The sequence below is a fragment of the Schistocerca gregaria genome, chromosome 1 (assembly GCF_023897955.1).
Source record: "Schistocerca gregaria isolate iqSchGreg1 chromosome 1, iqSchGreg1.2, whole genome shotgun sequence".
Lineage (NCBI taxonomy): Eukaryota > Metazoa > Arthropoda > Insecta > Orthoptera > Acrididae > Schistocerca > Schistocerca gregaria.
This window is the reverse complement of record NC_064920.1, coordinates 770,540,915-770,565,579: the sequence shown is the minus strand read 5'-3', so window position 1 is coordinate 770,565,579 and position 24,665 is coordinate 770,540,915. Positions and strand designations below refer to the sequence as shown.

Genomic DNA, 24,665 nt, shown 5'->3' with positions numbered 1-24,665 from the left:
GACTATGAGATATAGATCAACTGCTATCTCTGCCACCTACACTTTGATTAGTCAGTTTTATCTTCTTTAAACATGTTCTGTTCTAAATATTGTTACAGAGGACACACACACACACACACACACACACACACACACACACACACACACACACACAGCATGAGCAATGTCATTTTCAAACAAGTGCATATTACATGAAAAATTTAACTTATTCCTTACCTTTATGAGCTGTGCTTTAGATAGTTTTTCATTCACTTCAGGTCTGTTCTGGATATTCTTTGCACGGTTGGCATATTCAAGTGTGCTCAATGTTTCTTCAATGTTGCAAGAAGCTGGTGATATGGTGGCTATAATCGAAGTTTTTGTTCTGCCTCCAAGAGAATCCTGAAGCAAACGTGTAAGCTTAGATTCTCGATACGGTATATGTGGAGCTTTCTCAACAAGTGCTGTTATAACTCGCCCCAAAGTTAAGAGAGACTGGTTGATATTGCCTGCCTCACGGGCACGTTTCTCAACTGCTCCTGAGCGGCCTATGTTCTCACTCCCAGCAAGATCAACAAGATTTAATTTGCCCGTTTTCAGTAGTTCCTCACTGTCAACAGCTTTCTCTCTCATATGGACTGTTATAGAGAACACTGTATGTGAGCGGCTGCAACAAAAGAAAAACAAGTGAACTAATATTGACATCACAAGTAAGACAAACAGACTGATGTATTCTTTTACTGAAATAAATGTATCTATTATTTGCTAATTAAATATGCAATGTAAGTTTTTCTAAACTGGTTTATAAATATTGATAGAATTAATTTTAAGAAAAATGACATTATAATACACAGTAACTAAGTTCTAACAGCTGCAACAGGTAAATTATGATAAGGTACAAAATCCAATGCGCACACAATGCCACACTTTAATAAGGAAAGAAAAACAATGAAATAATGGAAATCCAGAATGGAACAACAGTATGAAAAGGAAAGATTCCTGTTCATGACATAAAAGGAGGTGCAGAGTGGCAGACAGGCACATTGAAAGACTGTTACGTATTATTCATCCATCAGACCATAGTCTATCAGATGTACACAAATCTAAACACCCACAAATGCACATCTCATAGATACATGCCCACTTTCATCTCCAGTCAGTAAGGCCCGACTGTGCCCGAGGTGAAAAGTTATCTTTGCTGGTGTGGGTAGTGCGTTTAGGGAAGAGGTGTGAGACATGGAGCTGAAGGGATAGCACGGTAGAAGTGGTGGAAGAAGTTAGTCTTGCCTGTAGACTCTTGAAGGAATGTGGTGGACACAAGCTAGTGTGCTGCACTGAAGTAGGGTGGCGAGGGGGAGGGGGGGGGGGGGGGCGAGGCGGGATGGGCGAGGCAGAAGTAGGGAAGATAAAAGGACTGTGCAGGTGGACTGATGGGATAGAAGGCATGTGTAGAGCTAGAATGGTAACAGGGAAGGAGATGTATAGGTCGAGTACAGGAACTAGCAAACACAGACAAGAGGGTTACAGAACTAAGAACTGTTGCAGTCAGTCGCCATCTATGCAATTTAGGAAAGTTGATGGTTGGCAGTCTTTTTCAATGCACCTGCCTGGCACTTAATACTACTATGTAGTGCGTAGCAACTTGTACTTTTCATACTGGAGATAAAATATGAACACTCGGTAGAAATGAATATTGTTTTTGGAAGTTGACACGCAAATATGCAGAAGTTCACATTTTACATTGTCATACACTGCCAAGAGGTGATGCATTCATGTCTGTAGCTTACGTTGCCAATTCTTGAAACTATAAGTGCTATGTTCGATGCATCACAATTGCAGTGACTATTGCATGCAACTGCAAAGGGTGTAAATACCATCTAAGAACAACTGGTCAAGTTTTGAACAGCCAGTGCACTAACATACATGTAGGCTGTGTCAAATACTGATTTGTTCCCCACCTTGGGTTCTTGAAGTCCACACGTGTAACAAAGAAACCAAGAAACAATCAAATTTTGTAAACAGATTTATATTATTTAGGCATATTATTCAGAAGCAAGGGCTCTCAGAAGCAAAGAGATCCATCAATTCCCTGACCTGACATCAATTAGTATGTAATAAATTTACAGGAACACTGAGTTACTGAGGATAATGTCAGTAAGGCATATGAAGAATGAGGTAGTGGGTTTAGAGTCTGAAAGATGTTGGGAAAGGTAGTGTTCAATTGCGGTAAGGCAATGGGCATGAGGAATGTTGGTGTTTAGGGAGTTGGTGACATCAGTGATGAATAGGGATCCCGGTCTGATGAAATTATTTCAATGGAAACACAATAACCAGCCAAAATGGAGTGTCTACGACTGTTGCCATGTTTGTGCCTTTTGGGGAACAAATAGACGTTGAGTGTGTGGGGTTTTTATAGGGGTGAGGAGATAATTGATTCAGGGGAAATGTTCTGGGAAGGGCCTAAGGCTTTAAGCAGTGACTGGAGTGTGTTGGACTTCTGGGATGGGAGGGGATCACTCTGGCAGAATTTGAAAGTGGAAAAGTCAGTCAATAGGTAGAGGCCTTCTGCCAGATGGTCACAGCAATTCATAACAGTGGTGGAACCTTTGTCTGCAGTTAGGATGATAAGGTCAGAATTTGCTTTGAGGTTGTATACTGCTGTTCTTTCTTCTACTGAAAGATTGCTTTTCTGAGGGAGGTACCTGGGGAAGGATGGTGGGGCTAAGTTGGAGGTAAGGAATTTCTGAAATGTAGTTAGATGGGAGTGGGGGAGGATCATGGTTGAATGGTGGTATCAAATGGAAGAGGCAGGGTTCAATGTTGGAATTTGGGTGGTTTTGGTTGAGGGGATGGCGGCAATGGAGTTGCAGGGATTGGATGCTACATTTTTTCATTTTGTGACGTGCACGATTAACATTCCTGAACATTTAAAGCAAGTTGCCAATCTTTGCACCACTTTGAAATCTTATCAAGATCTACCTGAACATTTATGCAGCTTCTTTCAGACAGTACTTCATTACAGATAATTGTACCATCTGCAGAAAGTCTGGGGTTTACTGTTAATATTGTCCACGAGGTCATTAATACACAACATTAACAGCAAGAGTCTAAATAGACTTCCCTGGGACACAATCGAAGTTATTTTCACATCTGATGACAAGTCACCATCAAAGATGACATACTGCACCCTCCCTACCAAGAAGTTCTCAGTCCAGTCACAAATTTCACTAGAGTCCCTTATGATCATACTTTTGACAAACATAGGTGTGGTATCAAGCCAATTGTGTCTCGCAAATCAGGAATTACAGCATCTACCCGACTGTCTTGATCCAAATCTTTCTGTATGTTATGCAACAAAAATGTGAGTTAGGTTTCACGTGATTGATATTTTCGAAATTCAGGCTGGCTGGCATTGAGGTCAATCTGTTGGAGATACTGAAGTATGTTTGAGCTCAGAATATGTTCTAAGATTCCACAACAAATCTATGTCAAGGATATTGAATGCTGTTTTTGTGGATTGCTTCTACTGCCCTTCTCATGGACAGGTGCGACTTGTGCCTTTTTCCAAGAATTGGGCATGGTTTTTTGTTCAAGGTATCTACAATAGATTATAGTTAGAAGATGGGCTAACTCTGCCGCAAATTCAGTACAGAATCTGACAGGCATTCCATACGGACCTGGAGCTTTTTACAGTTTTAACAATTTCAGCTGTTTCTTAACACAACTGACAGTAATACTTATTTCATTCAATTTTTTTTCTTTGGTATGAGGACTAAATTGGGGCCATTCTCATCGGTTTTCCTTTGTACACGAACATTAGAAGACAGTTAAGCACCTCAGCTTTTACTTTGCTATCCTCAATTTCAGTCCTGTCGCACTCACTAGATACTGAACACTAGCTTTGGTACCACTAACAGTCTTTACATATGACCAAAATTTCTTTGGGTTCTGCGAAAATTCATTTGACAACATTCTGCTACAGTTGTCATTGAAGCCACCGCATATTGCTCTCGACAGTCAAACGCGTTTCGTTGAGCATCTCTCTATTTACAGCCCTACCTTTTTGTTTTACACCTATTATGCAGTAGTTTCTTTATATGCTTCTTTACAATGACTGTATACCATGGAGTTTTCCTTCTATTATGATCTCTTCCACTGGGTACATATCATTCCAGTGCATTGTCAATTACTCTTAAATTCGAGCCATAGTTTGCTTACATGTTCCCACCTTGTGCTGCAAGTTCCTCATTGTGATACAAAACTAGTGATTTTTATATAGCTTGATTAACATATGTATCTTTTTCCTTATTTTTGTTGTCCTCTGTACTTTGGTAATCATTGTTGCCACAACCACGTCATGATCACTGATACCCGTTTCGCGTGGACATCCTCATAGATGTCAGGTCTATTTATTGCCATTATATCCAATATATTTCCATCAAGAGTGGGGTTGTGAACTATTTGCTCTACGTAGTTTTCACAGAAGGCATTTAGTAATAGTGCACAGGGCATGTTATCATGCCCACTGGTAACAAAGCTGTTATTTTTCCAATTAATTGTTGAATGATTAAAGTCTCCGTTGATGATTACAGTATGATTGGGTAACTTGGGCAAACTGGGGTTTTCTACGCTGTTTTCGGTTACATAAGGAGATGAGTATGGTGAGCAATTGAAGGATCCAGTAACCATTTTAAGCACAACCATGATATTAATGCGACAAATATGCCACCTCCATTTTGCATTAGCCTATCCTTTCAATATACACTCATATTTTGCCCACAAATCTCACCGTTTCAACCAGCTCTCCACACTTAGTATTATGTGGGCTTCACTGCTTTTCATAAGCACCTCAAACTCTGGAATATGTTGCTAGTGCTTCAGCAGTTTACCATTAGGGGTTTACTAATCTCACCTGTGTTAGGCATTTCCTTCAATCTTACACCGATACTTCCAGCTTTCCTACAGCTATCCTTTATATGGATTTGATAGATAGTTATATGGGGTGGGACACTACAAAAGTAGTGTGTGGACATACAAGGTGAGAATGTGGGTCTCATGGGAGGCATGTGCGAGATAGTCCCTGCAGTCATGCTATCCTCTGTGTCCTTAGTGGCTCAGATGGATAGAGTGTCTGCCATGTAAGCAGGAGATCATGGGTTAAAGTCCTGGTCAGGGCACATATTTTCACCTGTCCCTGTCGATATATATCAATGCCTGTCAACAGCTGAAGGTATTAATACAGGATGTATACATGTACGAGGAAAAAATTCCCGGATTTTTCCCGCATAAAAATACATTTTCTCCCGTATGAAAATACACTTGTTCTGTGGTAAGAAACAGTATACTTTTCCTCGGAACTGTAAAACTTATCAATCCTTTCAATGTTTGTGGTTTTATACACAGGCGCAGAATTTCCCGGAACTTTAGAAAACAAAACTCAGGGGAAAAATCACGTTTTGGAAAGATGTCTGATATGCAGCAACATGTACACTGCATATTTTTGTATTACACGAAAGTATAAACTCGAATTCCACCAGCCACCGCGTTTTAGTTTCTGAAGGATTGAAATTGAGACTGCAATGTGCTTCTGAAAGCCAGTTGTAACTCATGTCACGCGATCTCGCCAGCCAATGACAGCAGATATTCAGAGCATAGGACACGTGATGCAGCCAGTCAATAGCAACATCACTTAAGTAGCACAAATACGAAATTAAAAAAAAGTTATGGTTTAAATTACTAAACGGAGTTGCTACAAGAAAATAAAAGCTTACACGTATAATATTGGTCTCTACGATTAATAAGCTGCAAGAGAAGCTAAGCTTCCACACATAATGTTGATCTTTTTTGCGCGTGTTGCACTTTAAGATACATCACACAAATGTGCCAGTAAAATTTTTTACACTGACAGAAATGTCCAATCTCCTGGGCTCGAAAATATTCTAAACGACCGCCCTCAAAGATCTGATTTTTGAATGAGAGTCAAACGCTCTGCGATTTAAGAAATTCATCGGACATTCGCGCACTGTGTTCATCTTGCATAAAAGGAATTTTTTTTTTGAAAGTAACACTTTCCAAACAACCATTCAGAATATTTTCCTGCGACCTGTTAGAAATAGATTCGTTTCAGCAGTTACCAGAGAGCTCCAGGTAACATGCGTTGCCATGCTTGCGCAGGTACAATTACACAGGACGCCCGTACGTTCATATGTGCAAAACATTAAAATATCTTACATTATGTCAAACAAATCTAGAAATTGGAGGATACTCCAAGAGCATGGGAATTTTGTGAATCATACTAAAATACATAATTCGGCTTAAAGTGCACATTCATGTGGCCAGAATCAGATTTAAATTTTCTTGGAGTACCAGAACTGTATTATTTCATGTTTTGTTCTTAACTATGGCATAGTGCTATATGTGCTAGATGATGAAAACGTGAACTTCAAATGCAGCGAACAGTTGAAACCAGCCAATAGTGTGGAATTAAACAAATTGTTTCAAATAAATTTACTTCCTCTGCAGAAAAGATTAGTGAAATTTCTTTAACAAACCGACAACAGTAACTTCATTGTTCTGCAAGGCTATTAACACTTGACTGTCAGAAAGGTGGCAACAAAATAAAATCTGAAACTAACAACATATTTCAGCCTGCCGTAATTATGTGAATGTATTTTAATTCACTTGGTAGCTCCCGGCCACAGAAATCCGTTTAGTTTTCATTTGACGTGAGAGCAATAAACTAAGAGGAAACAGCAAAATCACTCAACATAAACACTGGTCACGTGGAGACTACCGCCTCCCCACAACTTAGACTCCTCTGTGCATCAGGTCCGGATCTACGATATTTCCGAACCAGGGCAATATTCAATAGTGGCGCTCCCCCTCCATCGCGCGTTTGAAGCACGACGCCAGAAATTTATAAATTTGACTTTTCAAAAATACCTTCATTTTGTTGCACACATTTTCTGAAGAGTCTGATACATAAAACATATGTTCGAGGGAACGTAAGACATGTTATTTGGTCTTAAGTGTTCCAAAGTGCAGTGCTACACCTCTTCACACAGCCTCCTTCCACCGCACGTCTGTATTTCGCTCTGTGGAATTCAAATGTGTACTATTTTATAATGGGTGCCATCAAACTATATTCAGGCCAGTGGAAATTAAGATGTCCTGTGGTGCCTCCCCTGATCACAGTTGGACTGTTTGACCCTGCCCCTCTTAAAAAGAATCTCGCAATCAATACTGGGTGGGATTATTTGTAACCGGCAGAACAAGAACTCTTCAGAAAATTTGCAGTCTTTACTGCCTATCAGCTAGTAACTTGCTGTTCTGTGTGACATAAAATTAAATATAGGATACATAAAACGAGTAAAGACAAGAGACAAGCAAAACAGTAAACATTTCTTCGATCCGTAAGTCCTAGCAGCTTTTTATTCTATGTAATCTTGCCACCGCTTTATGTGGCATACTTTCTTTTTTGGGAAAGACTATTAGCTCATTGAAGTTCGTCAACATTTTGCCACATGAAAAAATGAAATGTCGTCGTCCAATACTAGAAAAGCTGTTAATACAAATTGTGTCCAAGACGGGTGTGGTTCCTCGAACTGATTATGAATATTTTGTCACTGTCTGCTAGATAAAACAAAATAGGGCTTTCTAATTTGCAGCAATTGTTACACACACCAAATAAAAGAGACTGTTGATACAAATGGTCATTTTTATAACAACGGAATATAATTCACGAAGTATGAATATAAAATGCCTATTAGGCCTACTAAAATCAAAAAGTTTTGTATTAGGAAATAGTTCCACATATCATTCATATTCTCTAGCTTCTAAAGCATGAGATCGAAAAGTAGGAGTACAAAATTTTTATATAAATTTTGAATCTTCATTCTTCCGTAATTTGTGCCAGTCTGTTTCTCTGGTTAACTTCACTAACCTTGCCACAATCACCGATTTGTTATCCCACATTTATTCTCCGGTTAGGCGTTACGGTATTACATGTTCGTACAACATGTTTTCCGCGCTAGTCCCAGAATACAACTTCAGCAGCTGCTAGCCGGGGCCTGTATAACTGGCCCTTAGTAGTGTAGCGGTCTGGCTAAAACTTTTCTGTCAAAATTTCACTTTCTTGGATACACGGAGAAGACAATACGTAATCTTTGTTGCCTGTTATTCCTGTTACTCGTTTCCAGTCTGGTAGTCTGAATCTACGGAATTCGCTAATAATTATAGCAATGCTGATAATTAATAAACCCTGTCACCTGCATAAAAAGCGACTGACATTCACTCGTTTGACTTTTTTTTGCTCAACTCCTGTAGACTGGTCTCCTTTTGTCCGCAGGAAAGTTTATTTCCAGATGTGACGGGGATTCCCCTGGCAGAGACATCATTTACACTATGCACACATTCAAAAATCAACTTATGATTCATTCAGAAATCAACTTAGAATTTGTTCAAAAACCAACAGGGATGTGTTCAAAATAATATGAGTAATTGAGAGATCAAATTGCACTGGATGCCAGGCACTTTGTGAAAAAAAGGTCTTTTTTTTCCTTGGTAATACGCCAATTTCCGTACTTACGCACTGCAAATCATGCTCCTAACGATCGTCTTATTTTGTGAATTATTCAAGGTAATGAAATGAAGTGTTTTGCAAATGAAAGCACACAAAAAGGCACTATTTTGTACAACAAATACGCTAAATCTTTTTACTCACTGAGATATGGAAGGAACCTGCACCCAGCAGCGACAGGTCGGAGGCTCAGGACACATACAGACATTAATATCACTGTAGGAAAACCTAAGTGGCATGTGGATGTAAATCCACAGCATCTGGCATATGGTGGAGCAAGACGTGCATATATGTTCACAGCTGTGAAAGGGTTAAGTAACACCACAGAAACAAAGCAGTGTCGTGTTTGATTCATTGCACCATGCTTGTCTCGTGATCTGAGCCAAGCGCAGTTATTGGTTCCTACCTCTGACTACCAATGTGTATCAGTTCAGTTTATTTCTTGCACCCCAGTCCACTTGAGGTTCCTATTTCCATGTTTTATTTAATGGATCTATAAACTGTTAGAAGGTATTCTTTACCAAACCTTTAACTCTTTACACAAAGTCTTCTCACATGCTCAACTCAGTGAGCTGAGTTAATAACTTGTTTGTCAGTGATATGAATTAGTTCTGTTTATCGCGTAGGCCCTGCATAGGGGTATAGTCACGAAATTAATATAGTTGCCTTGTGCTAAATCTGTGTAAAAGCAATTTGCCTCACACTGGGTAGCTTCAAAAAATGGGAACTTCATTAGTTTGAATTTAACTCAATACCAGAAATATCACTTTCAATCAGTGCTAAGTTCTCCGTGGTTCCATATGTGGACGTCAAAATGTGCTGTGGCCGGCATTGCTATAGATCATAGTTTATTGCACACATTTACCAAAAAGATCAAACGACAGTAAACCTCATTACACCACAGTTACTCATTGTGGCTTGATGAAAACATTCATATTCCAGGTGAAAAACTTCATGAAGAATCACTTCTAAAGAGAAAAGGAATGAGATATAAGATGTTAACATTGAACAACAGAGGGAGGTGTTCTGTTTAGGTCACATGATATAAAATTTATTTTCAACCATTCTCATGTTCTGCATGCAATACAATATTTATATAAAAACAGGTCATCTGCCACTATTTCTATTAAATGTAAAATGCAAATTAGACATTTTTTAAGGAGCATCACTAACACCGGTAAAGCATTTTAAACTCTCCAAAGAGATGAGCTGCAGTTGACATTACACAGGATGATAGCGCACAGTTCCACCACAGCAGCAGCTACCAGGTGCCCACTTGCTGCTTTTGCATACTGAAGCATCTGTTGTCTCAACATCTGCTACAATATTTTCCTATTGTGTCCCACTTTCTCATCCTGTTCTTAAAATCCAAATGCTTCTCATCACATAATGCAAGGAAACAGTACTTACTGTTAACAACGATATCATGTCACTGGTTACTTCTTCTTCTTCTTCTTGTTCTGCTACTGCTACTGCTCCTCCCTCGTTTTGACACCAAAATTTTCGTACCAGTATTTAACACACGAAACTTCTGCAAGTCTGAGAAAAACTTTTGGCAATCGGCATGTTGGCTAGTAACCGCAAAAATGACAAGGAGCTGTTTTCACTAGCTTGTGGAAGTAGACTTGTTCGGTGAATTTCCACTGCTAATGGCTTGCAGAAGTAGCTTCTACAAATGAATTGTGGAAAGTTTACTTGGTAATGGACGTGCTTAACCATATGCAAAGGAAAGTCAGTTACTTTGTGTAATATGTACAACTAGAATGTAGTGCAGCAGAAGAACAATGCCTATGTGAGAGGTGGCCGACCTGCGGCCCGCAGGGTGCTAATTTTTGGCCTGCAAAGCTGTTTCCGGTTTGAAAGGGAGAGGGGAGGGGAGGGGAGGGGAGGGGGGCGGGGGATCACTATATTGGATTTATTTTGAAAATAATCCCACGCACCATCTTTAAGAAAATGTAGTACACCTTGACGATATGCAATCAATAATCAGCAGTAGCAGTAGCAGTAGCAGTATGGATCATGCAACTGGATACATTTGTTGCGCTGCACGAGTGAGACGAGTGCCAAACATAGCCAATATGTCCCATATTTAATTTTACTACAAACTCAAAACACAATCAACTGTAAAGTTAAGGGCCTTCGGATGAGTATTTGGTGCAGATTAGATTGTGATATACCTACCATCACTTCAGTTAAGTTTGCCAGCTTTTATGTTTTTACAATTAATCTCTGATGCTTGTCTTTAGTTTTAGTAGAGTTGTTTTATGTATTCAATTTGGCGAGTAGGTACACCTAACGACATTAGCAATAGTTTCTGCCTCAGTGCCTTTTCATTTTAATAGTACAAAATAAATACATACATAAAATTAATAATGTGTCTTTGCTGATGAGGTTTAAGACTCCTCACAATAAAGGTAGAAAAGGGACTCTCCTAGTGTAACTTCATACAACTCTCTCTTTCTTATTTACAGCATTTGAGAATGGTATCAACTTGAAATGTAGAAAACTTTTAAGAAACAGTCATGACGAAAGAAGTCAACATGGAAGTTGAAATTTTAAAGTAAGGTTGATAGGTTACGTGAAACATAGATAATTTTTTATATTTATAATGCATGATGTGGAGAACTATAATATCAGTTTCCTAAAGCAATTGAATACTACTCACAACTATCAAAAATTTTCAAGAGAACAGACTATGAAGTTTCTCAAGTGCATATAATACTCAAGTGAAGGACAGATAACTCGACGAGACACTGTGGTACGATGCTAGCTATCCATGTGGAGGGCAAGGGTTCCATTGCCATTGTGTTTTTAAATATAAGTGAATAGCTGATATATATTTTTAAACACAGTCGCATGCTCTGCAAGCATTTCTGGGAAGTGTGAAATATATAAATATCTGAATATTCATGTGACGGTCTATCGTCAACAAATAAGATTTGAGGAGGAGAAAGTTAGAAGAGTTCAGAGCTCATCAAGCTAAAAGGACTGTTTTATTTTTTTTTTTTTTTTTGTGGAATATGAAACAAACCCGATGTGTCTGATAGGCAATTAATCTGCCTCGGTTCCAAAAGAATATAACATCAAACATGCAGTTATGTTTGACAAGTACAAGGGACAATTTTGACAAGATCAGGCAGACTTAAAAAAACACTGTGCTCAACATCATTTTTTAGAATATTCGGATGATGAAACGGTTAAGGAATGTGTAGACAGAGTCGTTGAAATTGTATATCCAGAAACAAAAAAGGATTTCTCAAAAGTAAGCCTGTCTCGTCAGACAATTACTAGACATGTGGATGAAATTAAAAGACAAATTCAAGATAATTTAAAAAGTCGTGAATCTGAGTATATTTTATTCTCCAGCTTTGGACAAATGCACAGATATGGCGGATACCGCCGAAGTGGCGGTTTATATCAGAGGTGTTGATGCCCATTTTAATAAAAAGAGACAAATTAGTAGTGCTGTATCCACTTAAAGAATATCAGAAGACAAAAGATTTGTTGGAAGCAATCATTTGACATAAACCCTTAGCTACACACGCTGCTGCAAGTTACACCAGTACACACGCACGGCACTCTGTGCCGTAGTTCCATTTTCCAGCAATCATACCACATGCTATTTTTAAAATATTTATTGAGCAATAAAATTTAAGTATTACAACTGTTACAAATGACTCTTGGTGGCAAATATAATACTATAGTAAATATTTCAAATATAACTCATTACTTATGACTAACTAGGAACAAGATTGCATAAAAAACATAGCAATGAACAAATATTTTGAAAAAATTAAATGTTGCAGGCATTGCAAATAGTTTTGCAGGTGGAATGCTTTTTGCATACAAATTGCGTACACTATGATCATGTTATTGTAGTTTTATTCTTGTGATGTTTACCACACTCATGGCATGGACCAGATCTTAGTTGCTCTCCTGAGGCTTGAGGGATTACTGGTAAATCAGTATTGACCAAATATGCTTTTATATCTGGTGTAATGACTGTATGTGAGCCCTCTCTTTCAGATAACCCTCAAGTAGGCTGAATCCCAAGTTCTCAATAAACTCTCCTCGCCTTTGCCTCTTCCTTTCCAACATTGATATGTCATTGGCAACAAAAATAATATGGGCATTTACAACTGCCATACCAAATATCTGAAAAATAATACTAGTGGCGACCTCCTTGTCCTTCGTCTCTTGGAATAATTGGCACCTTTTTCGTCACATGAATCAACGCCACTTTTAGTAGTGTTATAATCAAGAATAATGTCTGGTTCTGATTTCCTTGCATACAGCTCGCTTATCGTACATTGTGAACAGTAAAATGACTTTTTTTTAATAGAAATGCGAGACACCAGAGTGCAACAATCTTGAAAGCCAAATAAAGTTGATCCTACTGGGCGATTTGTGTTAGGAAGGAACTCCAGAGGCATGTCTGGCTTGTTCTTCTTCATGGTAGCTAGAAAAGTAACGCCATTTTCAAGAAGGGTGTATAGCAAGCTCATAACCTGAATAATAGTTATCAGTTGTTAAATTTCTCTTGGAACCTTTCAATGGTGCTACTAATCTCTCAATGATGTCCAGCGGCTTGTTCGATAGTACATACTGTCCTGGACGCCACAATAAAACTCAAAATGTGATGCATAATACGTTTTCGCATCACATAAGGCATACATTTTTATGCCATATTTGGCTGGCTTATCTGGCATACAGATGATGAAGCCACATTGGCCTCTAAATCGGTGGAGCATTTCATCAATGGTGACAAATGCAGATAAAGAATAACTTTCCTGAAAATTTTCATTTATTTCTGAATAAACCACTAATTGGGGCTAATTTATGTAGCACACATCTCTGATCAACTGCAGTAGTCATCAAAGCGTAGGGAATGTACACTACTGGCCATTAAAATTACTGCACCACAAAGATGACGTGCTACAGATGCGAAATTTAACAGGCATGTAGATGATGTTGTGATAAGCAAATGATTAGCTTTTCAGAGCATTCACATAAGGTTGGCGTCGGTGGCGAGACCTACAACGTGCTGACATGAGAAAAGTTTCCAACCGATTTCTCATACACAAACAGCAGTTGACCGGTGTTTGATGAAACGTTGTGATGCCTCATGTAAGTAGAAGAAATGCGTACCATCACGTTTCCAACTTTCATAAAGGTCAGATAGTAGCCCATCGCAATTGCGGTTTATCGTATCGCGACATTGCTGCTCGTGTTGGCCGAGATCCAATGACTGTTAGCATAATACGAAATTGGTTGGTTCAGGAGGGTAATATGGAACGCCATGCTGGATCCCAACAGCCTCACATCACTAGCAGTCGAGATGACAGGCATCTTATCCACATGGCTATAACGGATCGTACAGCCACGTCTAGATCCCTGAGTCAACAGAAGCGGATGTTTGCAAGACAACAACCATCTGCACCAACAGTTCGACAACATTTGCAGCAGCATGGATTATCAGCACTGAAACCATGGCTGTGGTTACCCTTGACATTGCATCACAGACAGGAGCGCCTGCGATGGTGTACTCAACGACGAACCTGAGTGCACAAATGGCAAAACTTCATTATTTCCGATGAATCCGGGTTCTGTTTACAGCATCATGATGGTCGCATCCGTGTTTGGTGACATCGTGGTGAACACACATTGGAAGCACGTATTCGTCATTGCCATACTGGCGTATCAGCCGGCGTGAAGGGTATGGGGTGCCATTGGTTACACGTCTCTGTCACCTCTTGTTCGCATTGACGGCACTTTGAACAGTGGACGTTACATTTCAGACGTCTTATGACCCGTGGCTCTACCCTTCATTTGATCCCTGCAAAACCCTACATTTCAGCAGGATAGCGCACAACTGCATATTGCAGGTCCTGTTTTGTAGATACAGAAAATGTTCGCTGGCCAGCACATTCTCCAGATCTCTCAGCAATTGAAAACGTCTGGTCAATGGTGGCCGAGCAACTGGCTTGTCACAATACGCAAGTCACTACTCTTGATGAACTGTGGTATCGTGTTTGAAGTTGTGTGGGCAGCTGTACCTGTTCACGTCATCCAACCTCTGTTTGACTCAATGCCCAGGCATATCAAGGCCGTTATTACGGCCAGAGGTGGTTGTGCTGGGTACTGATTTCTCAGGATCTATGCACCGAAATTGCGTGAAAATGTAATCACATGTCAGTTCTAGTATAATATATTTGTCCAATGAATTCCCATTTATCATCTGCATTACTTCTTGGTGTAGCAATTTTAATGACCAATAGTGTAGTAAAAATCGAAATCTGTTTACTCCAAACGCAGCCCTGGCCACCGTAAGACCGGCACTATTTGTCTTCCATGCATGCGAAGCATCATCTCTGCAACTCAAGTTTACAGCTAAAATATATAAAGCCCTAAAAGATCCATGATTACGAACTGAGAGGTGTCCTTACAATCTTTATCTCTGGAATAAATGCAACTACTTCTCTTACTTTCTATATATAGAGTAGTGTATTTTACAATTTTATCTATAATATCAATTGTAAAATACTTCAAAAATGCATCAATTTCAGTTTTAGCATCCTGAGAGACGTGGATTCAGGAAAAATTTTCAACAAATTACATGAAGACATTTTCGAGGTTTGGGTCACTGGATTGCTAGGCAAAAATGTTTCAGACCACCTCCCCTGCCCCAAAAACACTTTAAATTCACTTGGCAGTTCCAGAGTTTCTTGGCCTTTGTAACCAGACTGTTCAATCTTGTTGGAATGGCCATCTTCAGTAATTCTCTCTTCTTTGGCACATTCGTCTGAAAAATCGAAAGTATCTTCTTGCTCTAATCTGCCTTCACACTCTTCATCAGAGAGCTCTCTTAGCAGCTCCAAAATCTCATCTGTCGTATTATAACGTCTAGATCTGAAAGATGAAAGGGGTTAAAGGAAAAGCAAAGAAATTTAACGACGAAAGTCAATAGAATAATTAGACGAATGAAGCAAAATGTATATTATTTTATGTAATAGAAGTAATAATAGTTATTCATTAAGAAATGTATAGTACTAAAAAACCAACAAAGTAGTAAAAAAATACTTACATTATCATGTATTATTAATATAATTGTAGAACACCAACACACGAAATCCGTACGGGTTGCCGCAACGAGTAAGTCTCTCGGTCAAGGGCTTGTAGACAACTAGCTGTAAATCACACAGGCATGGAGTGATGCGGGAATCACGTGGAGACTTCTGGTGGGAGAATACATGGAAGCTCAACTTCAAGTCTCCCATAATTGCTGCCAAAACTCAGAAATGCGCCGTTTGCGGCATAGAGTGCCGCTAAGCATGTAGCTAAGTGTCAAGTCATGTTTCATTAAAACATAACAACCTACTGCGGCTAACAGACAGACACAAAGGTTTAGTCCAGTTGATTGAAAACGAGGCCAGCAAAGTTGGCAATACATCGATGCTAAACTTTCATTGCATTATCCATTAAGGGAACTTATGTGCAAAGTCCCTCAAAATGGACCATGTCACAAAGGAAGTTGTCAAAACAGTGAACTTCGTTAAGTCAAAAGGACTGAATCGCTGTCAGTTCCCATTTCTGAAGTCTTCAGATTCAGTGCATGATAACATATTTTTGTATTATACAGAAGACGGCTAAACCGTGCAAAAATGTTGAGTAACCTGAAGCAAGAAATGCCATCATTCGTTGAAAGGAAGTCAAAGAGACTTCCGAAGTTCAAGGAGAAAGAATGGATTTCCAACCTGTTCTTGGTCGATACAACTAGTCATTTAAGTATGTTAATACCCGATTCCAAGGAAAATATGATCTGATTAACATCATGCATGATATTTCCACTTTTCATATCAAACTTGGGCCTTGGGAACAACAGTTATGAGCAAATAAATTCGCCGTCACACAGGTATTTGGACAAAAAGAAATATCCAATATTTTACAAATATTCTTTAAAAATGATTTCATTATTTGGAAACACCAACATATGTTAACAGCTTTTTAGTTAGCTGAGTTACATCAAATAACAAATGAGAACACAAATTACTGATGTTCATCTGGAAAACTCTTAGCATGTAGCAACTATTTCAGTTGACATAAACACCGACTCACTCAGTTCAATCAAAGACAGATATCCCACTTACATTGCTTTTCACTAAATTGTATAATATTTTTTCCTCCGGTATCCTTTATTTTCTTTAAAAAATAATCCAATATTTTTGCTTGTTTTGGTTCACAAAACAAAAATTGGTAATGTACCCTGTGGGGAAATCCCCTCTCAAAAATTTGGATCGCCTGCCAAAAAGGTTGGCCACCCCTGGTCTAAATAACACACATTTCACCACCCTTCTATGTGCTTGTACCTAATTTTAGGTACAAACTGACACACAGTACAACTGCAGGAAAGTTTACCTAACTACTTTTCAAACACAGTTTGAAATATACATTATTTACCAGCATATTATCATCTCATTACGACAGTTTCTTTTATGCTGGAAGCCAGCTAACAAGTAAAAATATACTACATTCACAATTGATTTCCCTTTTTTAACTCAAGGTTCATTGGTTGGTTGAGTTGAGGAGAGGACCAAACATTGAGGTTATCGATCCCATTGGATTAGTGAAGGATGGGGAGAGAACATACCATGATTCATTAAGTTCTCATTACCCTGTGCTCCAAACACTGATCTATCAATCTGCTTAGTGACTGCAGGCTACATTAACTAGTTTTTTTAATAGCATAAGTAAGGATTAAGTGAGCGTCTTGGAGGTGATGTGTGCATACAGTAACCACATTTTCCTGATACAGATTGAAAACTTACTCTGTATAGTATTTACGAGGGTCGGTCAAAAAGTAATGCCTCCCATTTTTTTTCTACTTAAAAAAATTAAGTGAAAAATTTGAATTTGGCGCCATTCCTCAAACCTTCTTCTGCAATCCACTGCAGTAGTAACTTTCTGTGTCAACAGGTGGCAGCAGAGCAGAAGTTTGTAAGATGGCCGACATCGATGTTCGTTTGAGACAGCGTTGTGTGATTGAATTCTTGAATGCAGAAAGTGAAACGCCCATACGCATTCATGAAAGACTGAAGAAGGTGTATGGTGTTGTGACAGTGGATGTCAGCACTGTTAGACGATGGGTTCGTCGTTGTAAGGAAGCTGAAGGGCAAACACCGTTGACTGACGAAAAGCGGAGCGGCAGGCCGGTGAGTGCAGTGACTCCACACAACATTCAGCAAGTTGATGACATCATTCGTGGTGACCGTCGGGTGACTGCAGATGAAGTGTGTCGCATTATTTCTCTTAGTAAAGGCAGTGTGATCACGATTATTAAACAATTGGGGTACTCAAAAGTTTGTGCACGGTGGGTTCCAAGAATGTTAACCAATCAGAATAAAGAGGCAAGGAAAACAATAGCCTCCCAACACTTGCAGCGCTTCCGTTTGGAGGGAGATGAGTTTCTGAAAAAAATTGTGACCAGGGACGAAACATGGGTGCATTTTTTTGAACCCGAATCAATGGAGTGGTGTCACACAAGCTCACCGAGGAAGAAAAAATTCAAAACTGTGCGATCGGCAGGGAAAGTTATGGCAACAGTTTTCTGGGATACAGAGGGTGTGATTCTGGTTGATTTTTTGGAGCAGGGATGCACAATAAATTCTGTTCAATACGTCACAACCCTCAAAAAACTTAAAGCACGTCTTCAGCGAGTTCGCCCAACGAAATCAATGGCAGATGTTCTTCTTTTGCATGACAATGCAAGACCACACACCAGTCGTCACACCTCTGACGAGATTGTCAAAATTGGATGGGAAGTTTTGCCTCATCCCCCATACAGCCCTGACCTGGCACCATCAGACTTCCATCTGTTCGGGCCACTAAAAGAAGCTCATTGTGGGATTCATTTTGAAGATGAGGAGGCCGTCAAAACATCCGTGCGTCAATGGCTTAGGAAGCAGAGCTGTGATTTTTACCGTGCTGGGATACATGCCCTTGTTCAAAGATGGACCAAAACTGTAGAGATGGGCGGAGATTACATTGAAAAATGACAAAATGATCCTCAATGTTGTCGTTTTCAACCTATGTAACTGCATTTAAATTTCCTGACAATTAAACGTAGAAAAAAAAATAGGAGGCATTACTTTTTGACTGACCCTCGTACCGTATTTACTCGAATCTACGCCGCACTTTTTTTCCACTTTTTGTAATCCAAAAATCCGCCTGCGGCTTGGAATCGAATGTAAAGCAAGCGGAAGTTCTGAAAAATGGTGGTAGGTGCCACCACAACTTACTTGTGGCGTCTAATATATGTAGCGCTACACAGGCATGCTTTGTAGGCACAAAGATAAATACTGGTGCCGAAACCTCTGCGACAGAAAAAATGGGGGGTGAAAGGGGGGGCGAGATTTTTTTTTTCTCCACCCCAAGTTTCGGCCACTGCATTTTCATACATTAGCCAATGAAGTAAATACAAATTCCGTATCGTTCATCTTCGAATGTAGCAGAATTTCAATGTAGTACGAAAATCAGACTGGCAAGACTGTTTGGGATATTTGTCAATGTGGCAAACTCTACGATCTGAATTTTTTCCTACTTGTGAGAAGAGATGGTTGCTAATAGGTACCTGATGAAATGTGCAGTATTCTCCTCACCATAAGAATAATACGAATATAACCATTTTGCCATGTATTCTTTCGTATTTGCTGCTATCACATTTAAATCCTGTATGCATAATAAACTACGAAACTAGAGAGACACCAGCAAACGCGGAAGAATATACATATCGTGTCATGTTTATACTCTTATTATTCTTATGCCTAATAGTGACACAGTCAGAAATGAAGCACGGCAACTGACTAGATTTTTAAATGTAAGATGACTGCACAATATGATGTACTAAAGAAGCGGCCGCAAAGATTTTCAAACGGAGAAAAATTTTCGTGTAACTCTCGTTCAGAACATGTTCTATCATACGCAGTCTATTATTTGGTTCTTGTTGATCATTATCAAAGAAAGCAGCTATGTAAGTAACAACAAATAGCAGTCTCTCGCCACTGTTTCGCTAATGAGACGAGTCCTCTTTTTTTTTATTGGAAGCGGCGGTAGCATGCACAAAAGCAAGCCATGCCCCGAGCGGAGACAGGCCTTAAACACGCACTATCAGACTGCGACAAACAATGCATGACACAGTACAGTAACGCATTTTCAGCTTAGAGTGACGTAAACACCTACAACAAAGAATACGGCGCTTATCAGATCAAATAAAAATAAGCAATCAATTCAAACCAGACGAAACACGTGAAAAAGGAAGAGTACCCATATAAATACGGACAGAGCGCCTGACGCGTAGCAATGGCTACCTGGTAATGCTTAACTGCTAAGTTAAGACTCGAACCAAACTACTGTAGCGGTATAGTCATTCATTCGACCTAAATTGTGTCTCATATTACAATGGAGCAACTTTGTTTCGATTTGGAGGTGCGGCCTAAAACGTTTCTCTCCCATTGAATTTCGAGTCTCAAATTTCAGGTGCATCTTAGATTCGGAATTTTTTTTTCCCTTTATTTCGAGTCTCATTTTTCAGGCGTGGCTTAGATTTGAGTGCGGCTTAGATTCGAGTAAATACGGTATACATGATTAACTAGTTCTGATTTCGGTTTCAGATAGAAAAATTAAAATATGAATAGCCCATTGACTTCCAAGTTTATTTTAGACCGAGTACAAGCTGACAAAGATGAGGAATAATATTAGCCCAGCCCAGTTTAGCTCATTTTTCCAAAGTGACTGACAAAAACCATCAAAATTAGGAAGCCCAAGAAAGGATTTAAGCCCTGTATTTTGTGAGTGTGAATCCAGTGTCAAATTGTGGCATGGTCACAGAATTCCTTCACAATCACAAATTTTATCTTCTTTGGTATCACCCCACTGCTTCATGTCAGTTGTGCCTTATTTCATGTCACTCTCATTCTGTGAAAGATGAGTGCCTTCTATTTTCAAAAATGGAATGAAGTTACTGACATTAGCTGTCTCCCTGACTTCCCAAAATACGTCAAATGTTCTGCAACAGTTCAATATACAAGGCTTTAGGTGAAAGCCATCATGAAACATCTGGTGTGTGCTTAAGGATGGAGGCCAATATCAAATAGTGAATGTTTTTCTTTTCCATTTTTCCTGCTGCAGTTGTTCCAATATCTGGGGGTTGCTATGTTATTTTACTTACAGGAATTGGTCTATCAGCTAACCACCACAATAGTCATCAGTTTACTTGAGATCTTCATTCACACAAAATTCGGCAACTTATTAGCTATTTAAAAAGAATTTTTCCATTCAACAATTTTACTAGTTGATTATTTAACACAATGACCGGTTCAGCTAATATCCCATTAAAAAGATTTTGTAACACACACGCCTTTAATTGTTACACTACATACAGTTTCTGCTGTCCAGTAAGTACTATCTTATTCATAGCTCAAACATTACCTGGAATTTGCATTCATAAGAGTGGCCGCTGTCTGCCGTTTGGTCGTACCACGATCCATTATATTGAAAACTTCATTTTTGCTGTGTACTGTCACCTCCTCCAGCCCATTAATAATAACAGAACCTTTTTTAGTTGAATCTTCAAACAGCCTGCAAAATAAATTGACATATTTACAATATGTAATAACGTGTAAGTGAGTATCAAAAAGATTTTACCATGAATCAAATCTCCAACTTACAAGGCACATTCACTCTACAATAATAAAACCAGATCAATTTATCCTGTACCAGGTATGAAGTTTTGTGGTGGCTGGTTTAAGAATAGAGCTCTAGAAAATACTCAACTCAAAAGACAGATCAGTAACTTTTAACAGCATTTCTGTTTCACAATTTTTACAATCTGAATCAATGAATAGCTGCTAGATGTAAGTCTTAGTCTGGCATTTTGAAACTTTCCATTTGTGTTTCACAACTACTGTTAGCAAATTAAATAAGTTGTGACTGAAGTACTGACATCCAATAGTCTGTATGTATTACAGAAAAATGCAAGTGAACTATAAATAAGCATTTAGGAATTAGTTTCAACAGCACAGTTGGTCCTGCTGTCTCACTAAGGAGGTAGCCTCATCATCACAACTTCAGGAAGTATTAAGTTATTTCTGATAAAACAGGTACCACAGTAAACTCTTCTCATAACAGCTACACACTTCCAAGACAAATTGTCAATGGCATTAAAACAATCTTTTTCCTAGATTTGCAAACATCCAAAAATTTATCAGTTAATGAAGTTATGAAGTTTAAATCTAAGAACATAGCAAATGGAAATTAACTGCAGCAGCCTCTCAAACACTGTTTAAAACCATTATGAATACCACAAAAGCACATTCCAAACTGTTTTCAACAGCATAAACACAATGTACAAAGTCATTTTACCTGGTAATCTAATACTTCCATTACTGATGTCTATGTACGACTTGTGGTCAGCAACACAAAAGAAGAATGAAATCTGGACCAGTTTCACAGCTCTGAGAATGACAAGAAAATGAGCTTCACCACTGGATGATATTTGAAGAAATTAGAAAAACACCATGTAAAGCATTGATAATATTCTGTATTACTGATCGTCATCTACACCAAGAACATAAAAGAAAAGGGAACACAAAATAGTATGGTAGGCTATGTAACATTGGAATCAGACATCTTCATAGGACAGCCGTAGGTCAGCGAAGGACAACGTCCAAAGTAAAAATCTGGTTGGTAGTCCTAAAAACATTGCATCTAAAAAACTGGAAGATAGCTTCATGATCTCTTACCAATATATTCAGTTTTAAAGCTTAAAAAAGTGATGTTTAATGCAAATACTCTTCTAGTGTCAAGAGTAATGATAGTAGCTTATCAAGGGTAACTCATCTCCAGAGAAAATAAAATGGCTGACAAATAACAGCCTGTGTATAAAGCTCTCTTATTTCTATAAGTGGAATTAAGGTACTCTAATTATGAGTGGTGTTAAACAGGAAAAAAATCTCCTTCAAATCGGAGAATCACAATTGCAACGTGGAACACAATAGATTATTATGGCTACTGTTAAGTTTCCTAGCAGTTTTCAAAGCTTCCAATCACAGTAAGAGGAAATTATTCTAAGTAGTAACTGTCATGTTTCATATTACAACTAGCAAGTAACACACTAAGATTAGTCATGGTTTTAAAGTGCAAACGAAACTGAAACACTTAAAACCAGATAAAATTCCTTACAGTGGAGGAAATTGGTATAAACAATTTATTAACCGGGGGGGGGGGGGGGGGGCTTAAATTGTGAATATTTGAAGTTTTTCCTCTATTATGCTCCAGAACAAGTGTGGACATATGTCCAAATACTGGTTTGATGGATTTCTCCCCCCAAAGTCTATCCTGTTCAAGCCACTTCATCTCATCTCAGCAAATTACTGCAACCTACACCCACCTTCCTACCAAAGTCAAACCTTTGTTTCCCCTCAACAATTTTTATCTCACTTCCAATCCGTACTTTCCTTCTTTACCAATCTCTTAATTTCTTGATGCCTAAGGACAAGTAGACCATCAAATTATTAGAGTGATTAAGTTAGTCAGAGAAGAAGTTTTATAGTAATGAAGTTACGCGAAATGTGAAGGAGTTTTGAGAGCCTGAAGTCAAGTGTGTGTTACATTCGGTTGCACAGTTCAGTGCTATGACACCTTGGCATATTTGGGTTGGCAGAGCACAGAGTTAACCTTTCTGCAGTCAGCCGATTTGGAGTGGTGTGTGCTAAAAATGTTGTGCATATTTATACCGTTATGCTACATTCTATTGAAATTGCCATATATCACACAGAATTCACTTTAAAAAATGAAGAAATTATCACTTATCCATAAAAGTATATAGAATACTATGGCTTACACAGATTATAATGTTTCAAATTAATTTTATTGTGACAGTCCAAAGAAAATATTTTTTTAATATTATAAATTTGACTGATTCCATATATCCAACACTGCTTCAATTTAAGAAGGCTACTATAGTCCCTAAAATCTACACATATTTCCGAGTAAAATGACATGAGAAATATGAGATTTGTGTTGTTTTTTAGAAAGATAATTATTATTTATTTGAAGAGAACATTACAGAATTTCCACGTCTACAGTATGACTTGGGTTTAGGAAACACATTCACCATGCAATCCCTTATTACATCTATTACAAACAGTTCTTGACCTTTTCCTTCCCTCACTAGTACACACACAGCATCTTACTTTCTTCTCTGGAAGTTTGCTCAAACCCAAAGAACCACAAGGAATATCAGTTGCATTTATTCCTTGCAGCCATTCATCTGACAAGTCTTCAATCATTACAGTATATACATATCTGGAAACAACTTTCCTTCCTTTATTATGCTCTTTGTATAATATGTAAGAGTTCAGCATCATTCTTGACATTACATTAAAAGCTACTATCTTCCAGTAACAGAGTTCGCCTCTCATCCAAATACGCATACAGCATCGTGTCAGATCTGTCAATTCCACCCACATACTGGTTGTACTGGTGTATTATTTCTGACTTTTTTACTGTTTTATTTTTATTTCGGACTTCAATGTCACCAGAACCAACATTACTTGACAATAAGAGAATGGGGGTATGCTGGGATTTTTTCTCTCGGTACGCACATGCCAGTACCGGAGCCGACTTACAATACATCTTTTCCCCAATTCCAAATTTCTTTCTAAATTGGTCTGGCAAATATTTCCTGTTTTTTCTTACAGTGCCAGTAATGTATGTACCTAATTTATAAAGACTTTTTACAACTTCTGGACAACGCAGTAACCTAAGCCATGTCTTGCAATCTCAGTCTTATCTGCTTGGCTTTTGACACCTCTTAAGTATAAAATCCAAGACAATAGTACATCATAGAGTCTCACAGCATCAAGAATTTGATTCCCCATTGGTGGTGGTGTTTGTTTAGCAAATACTGTAATAGGGAAGTGTGACATTTAGTGCCAAATAGACTCATCAATACTAAGTTGTTTAAGAGGTGTGTAATGATGTCTAAATATATTATTAGCATGATCTACCAATGGCTGATACATGAGTCATAATCAGGATGACTCAATGCTAG

The 24,665-nt window shown here is 38.6% G+C and overlaps 1 protein-coding gene across 1 annotated transcript in view; it reads right to left on the bottom strand.

Moving 5' to 3' along the window:
- The window catches only part of LOC126268318 (kinesin-like protein KIF11-A), a 186,430-nt gene that overhangs the window by 112,536 nt on the left and 49,229 nt on the right, over nt 1–24,665 (bottom strand). The window contains exons 5-6 of the mRNA XM_049973900.1: nt 21,041–21,190; nt 217–646 (exon numbers count right to left, since the gene is read on the bottom strand). Of these exons, the coding sequence (XP_049829857.1) occupies nt 217–646; nt 21,041–21,190 (580 nt within the window). The remainder of the gene's footprint in view (nt 1–216; nt 647–21,040; nt 21,191–24,665) is intronic.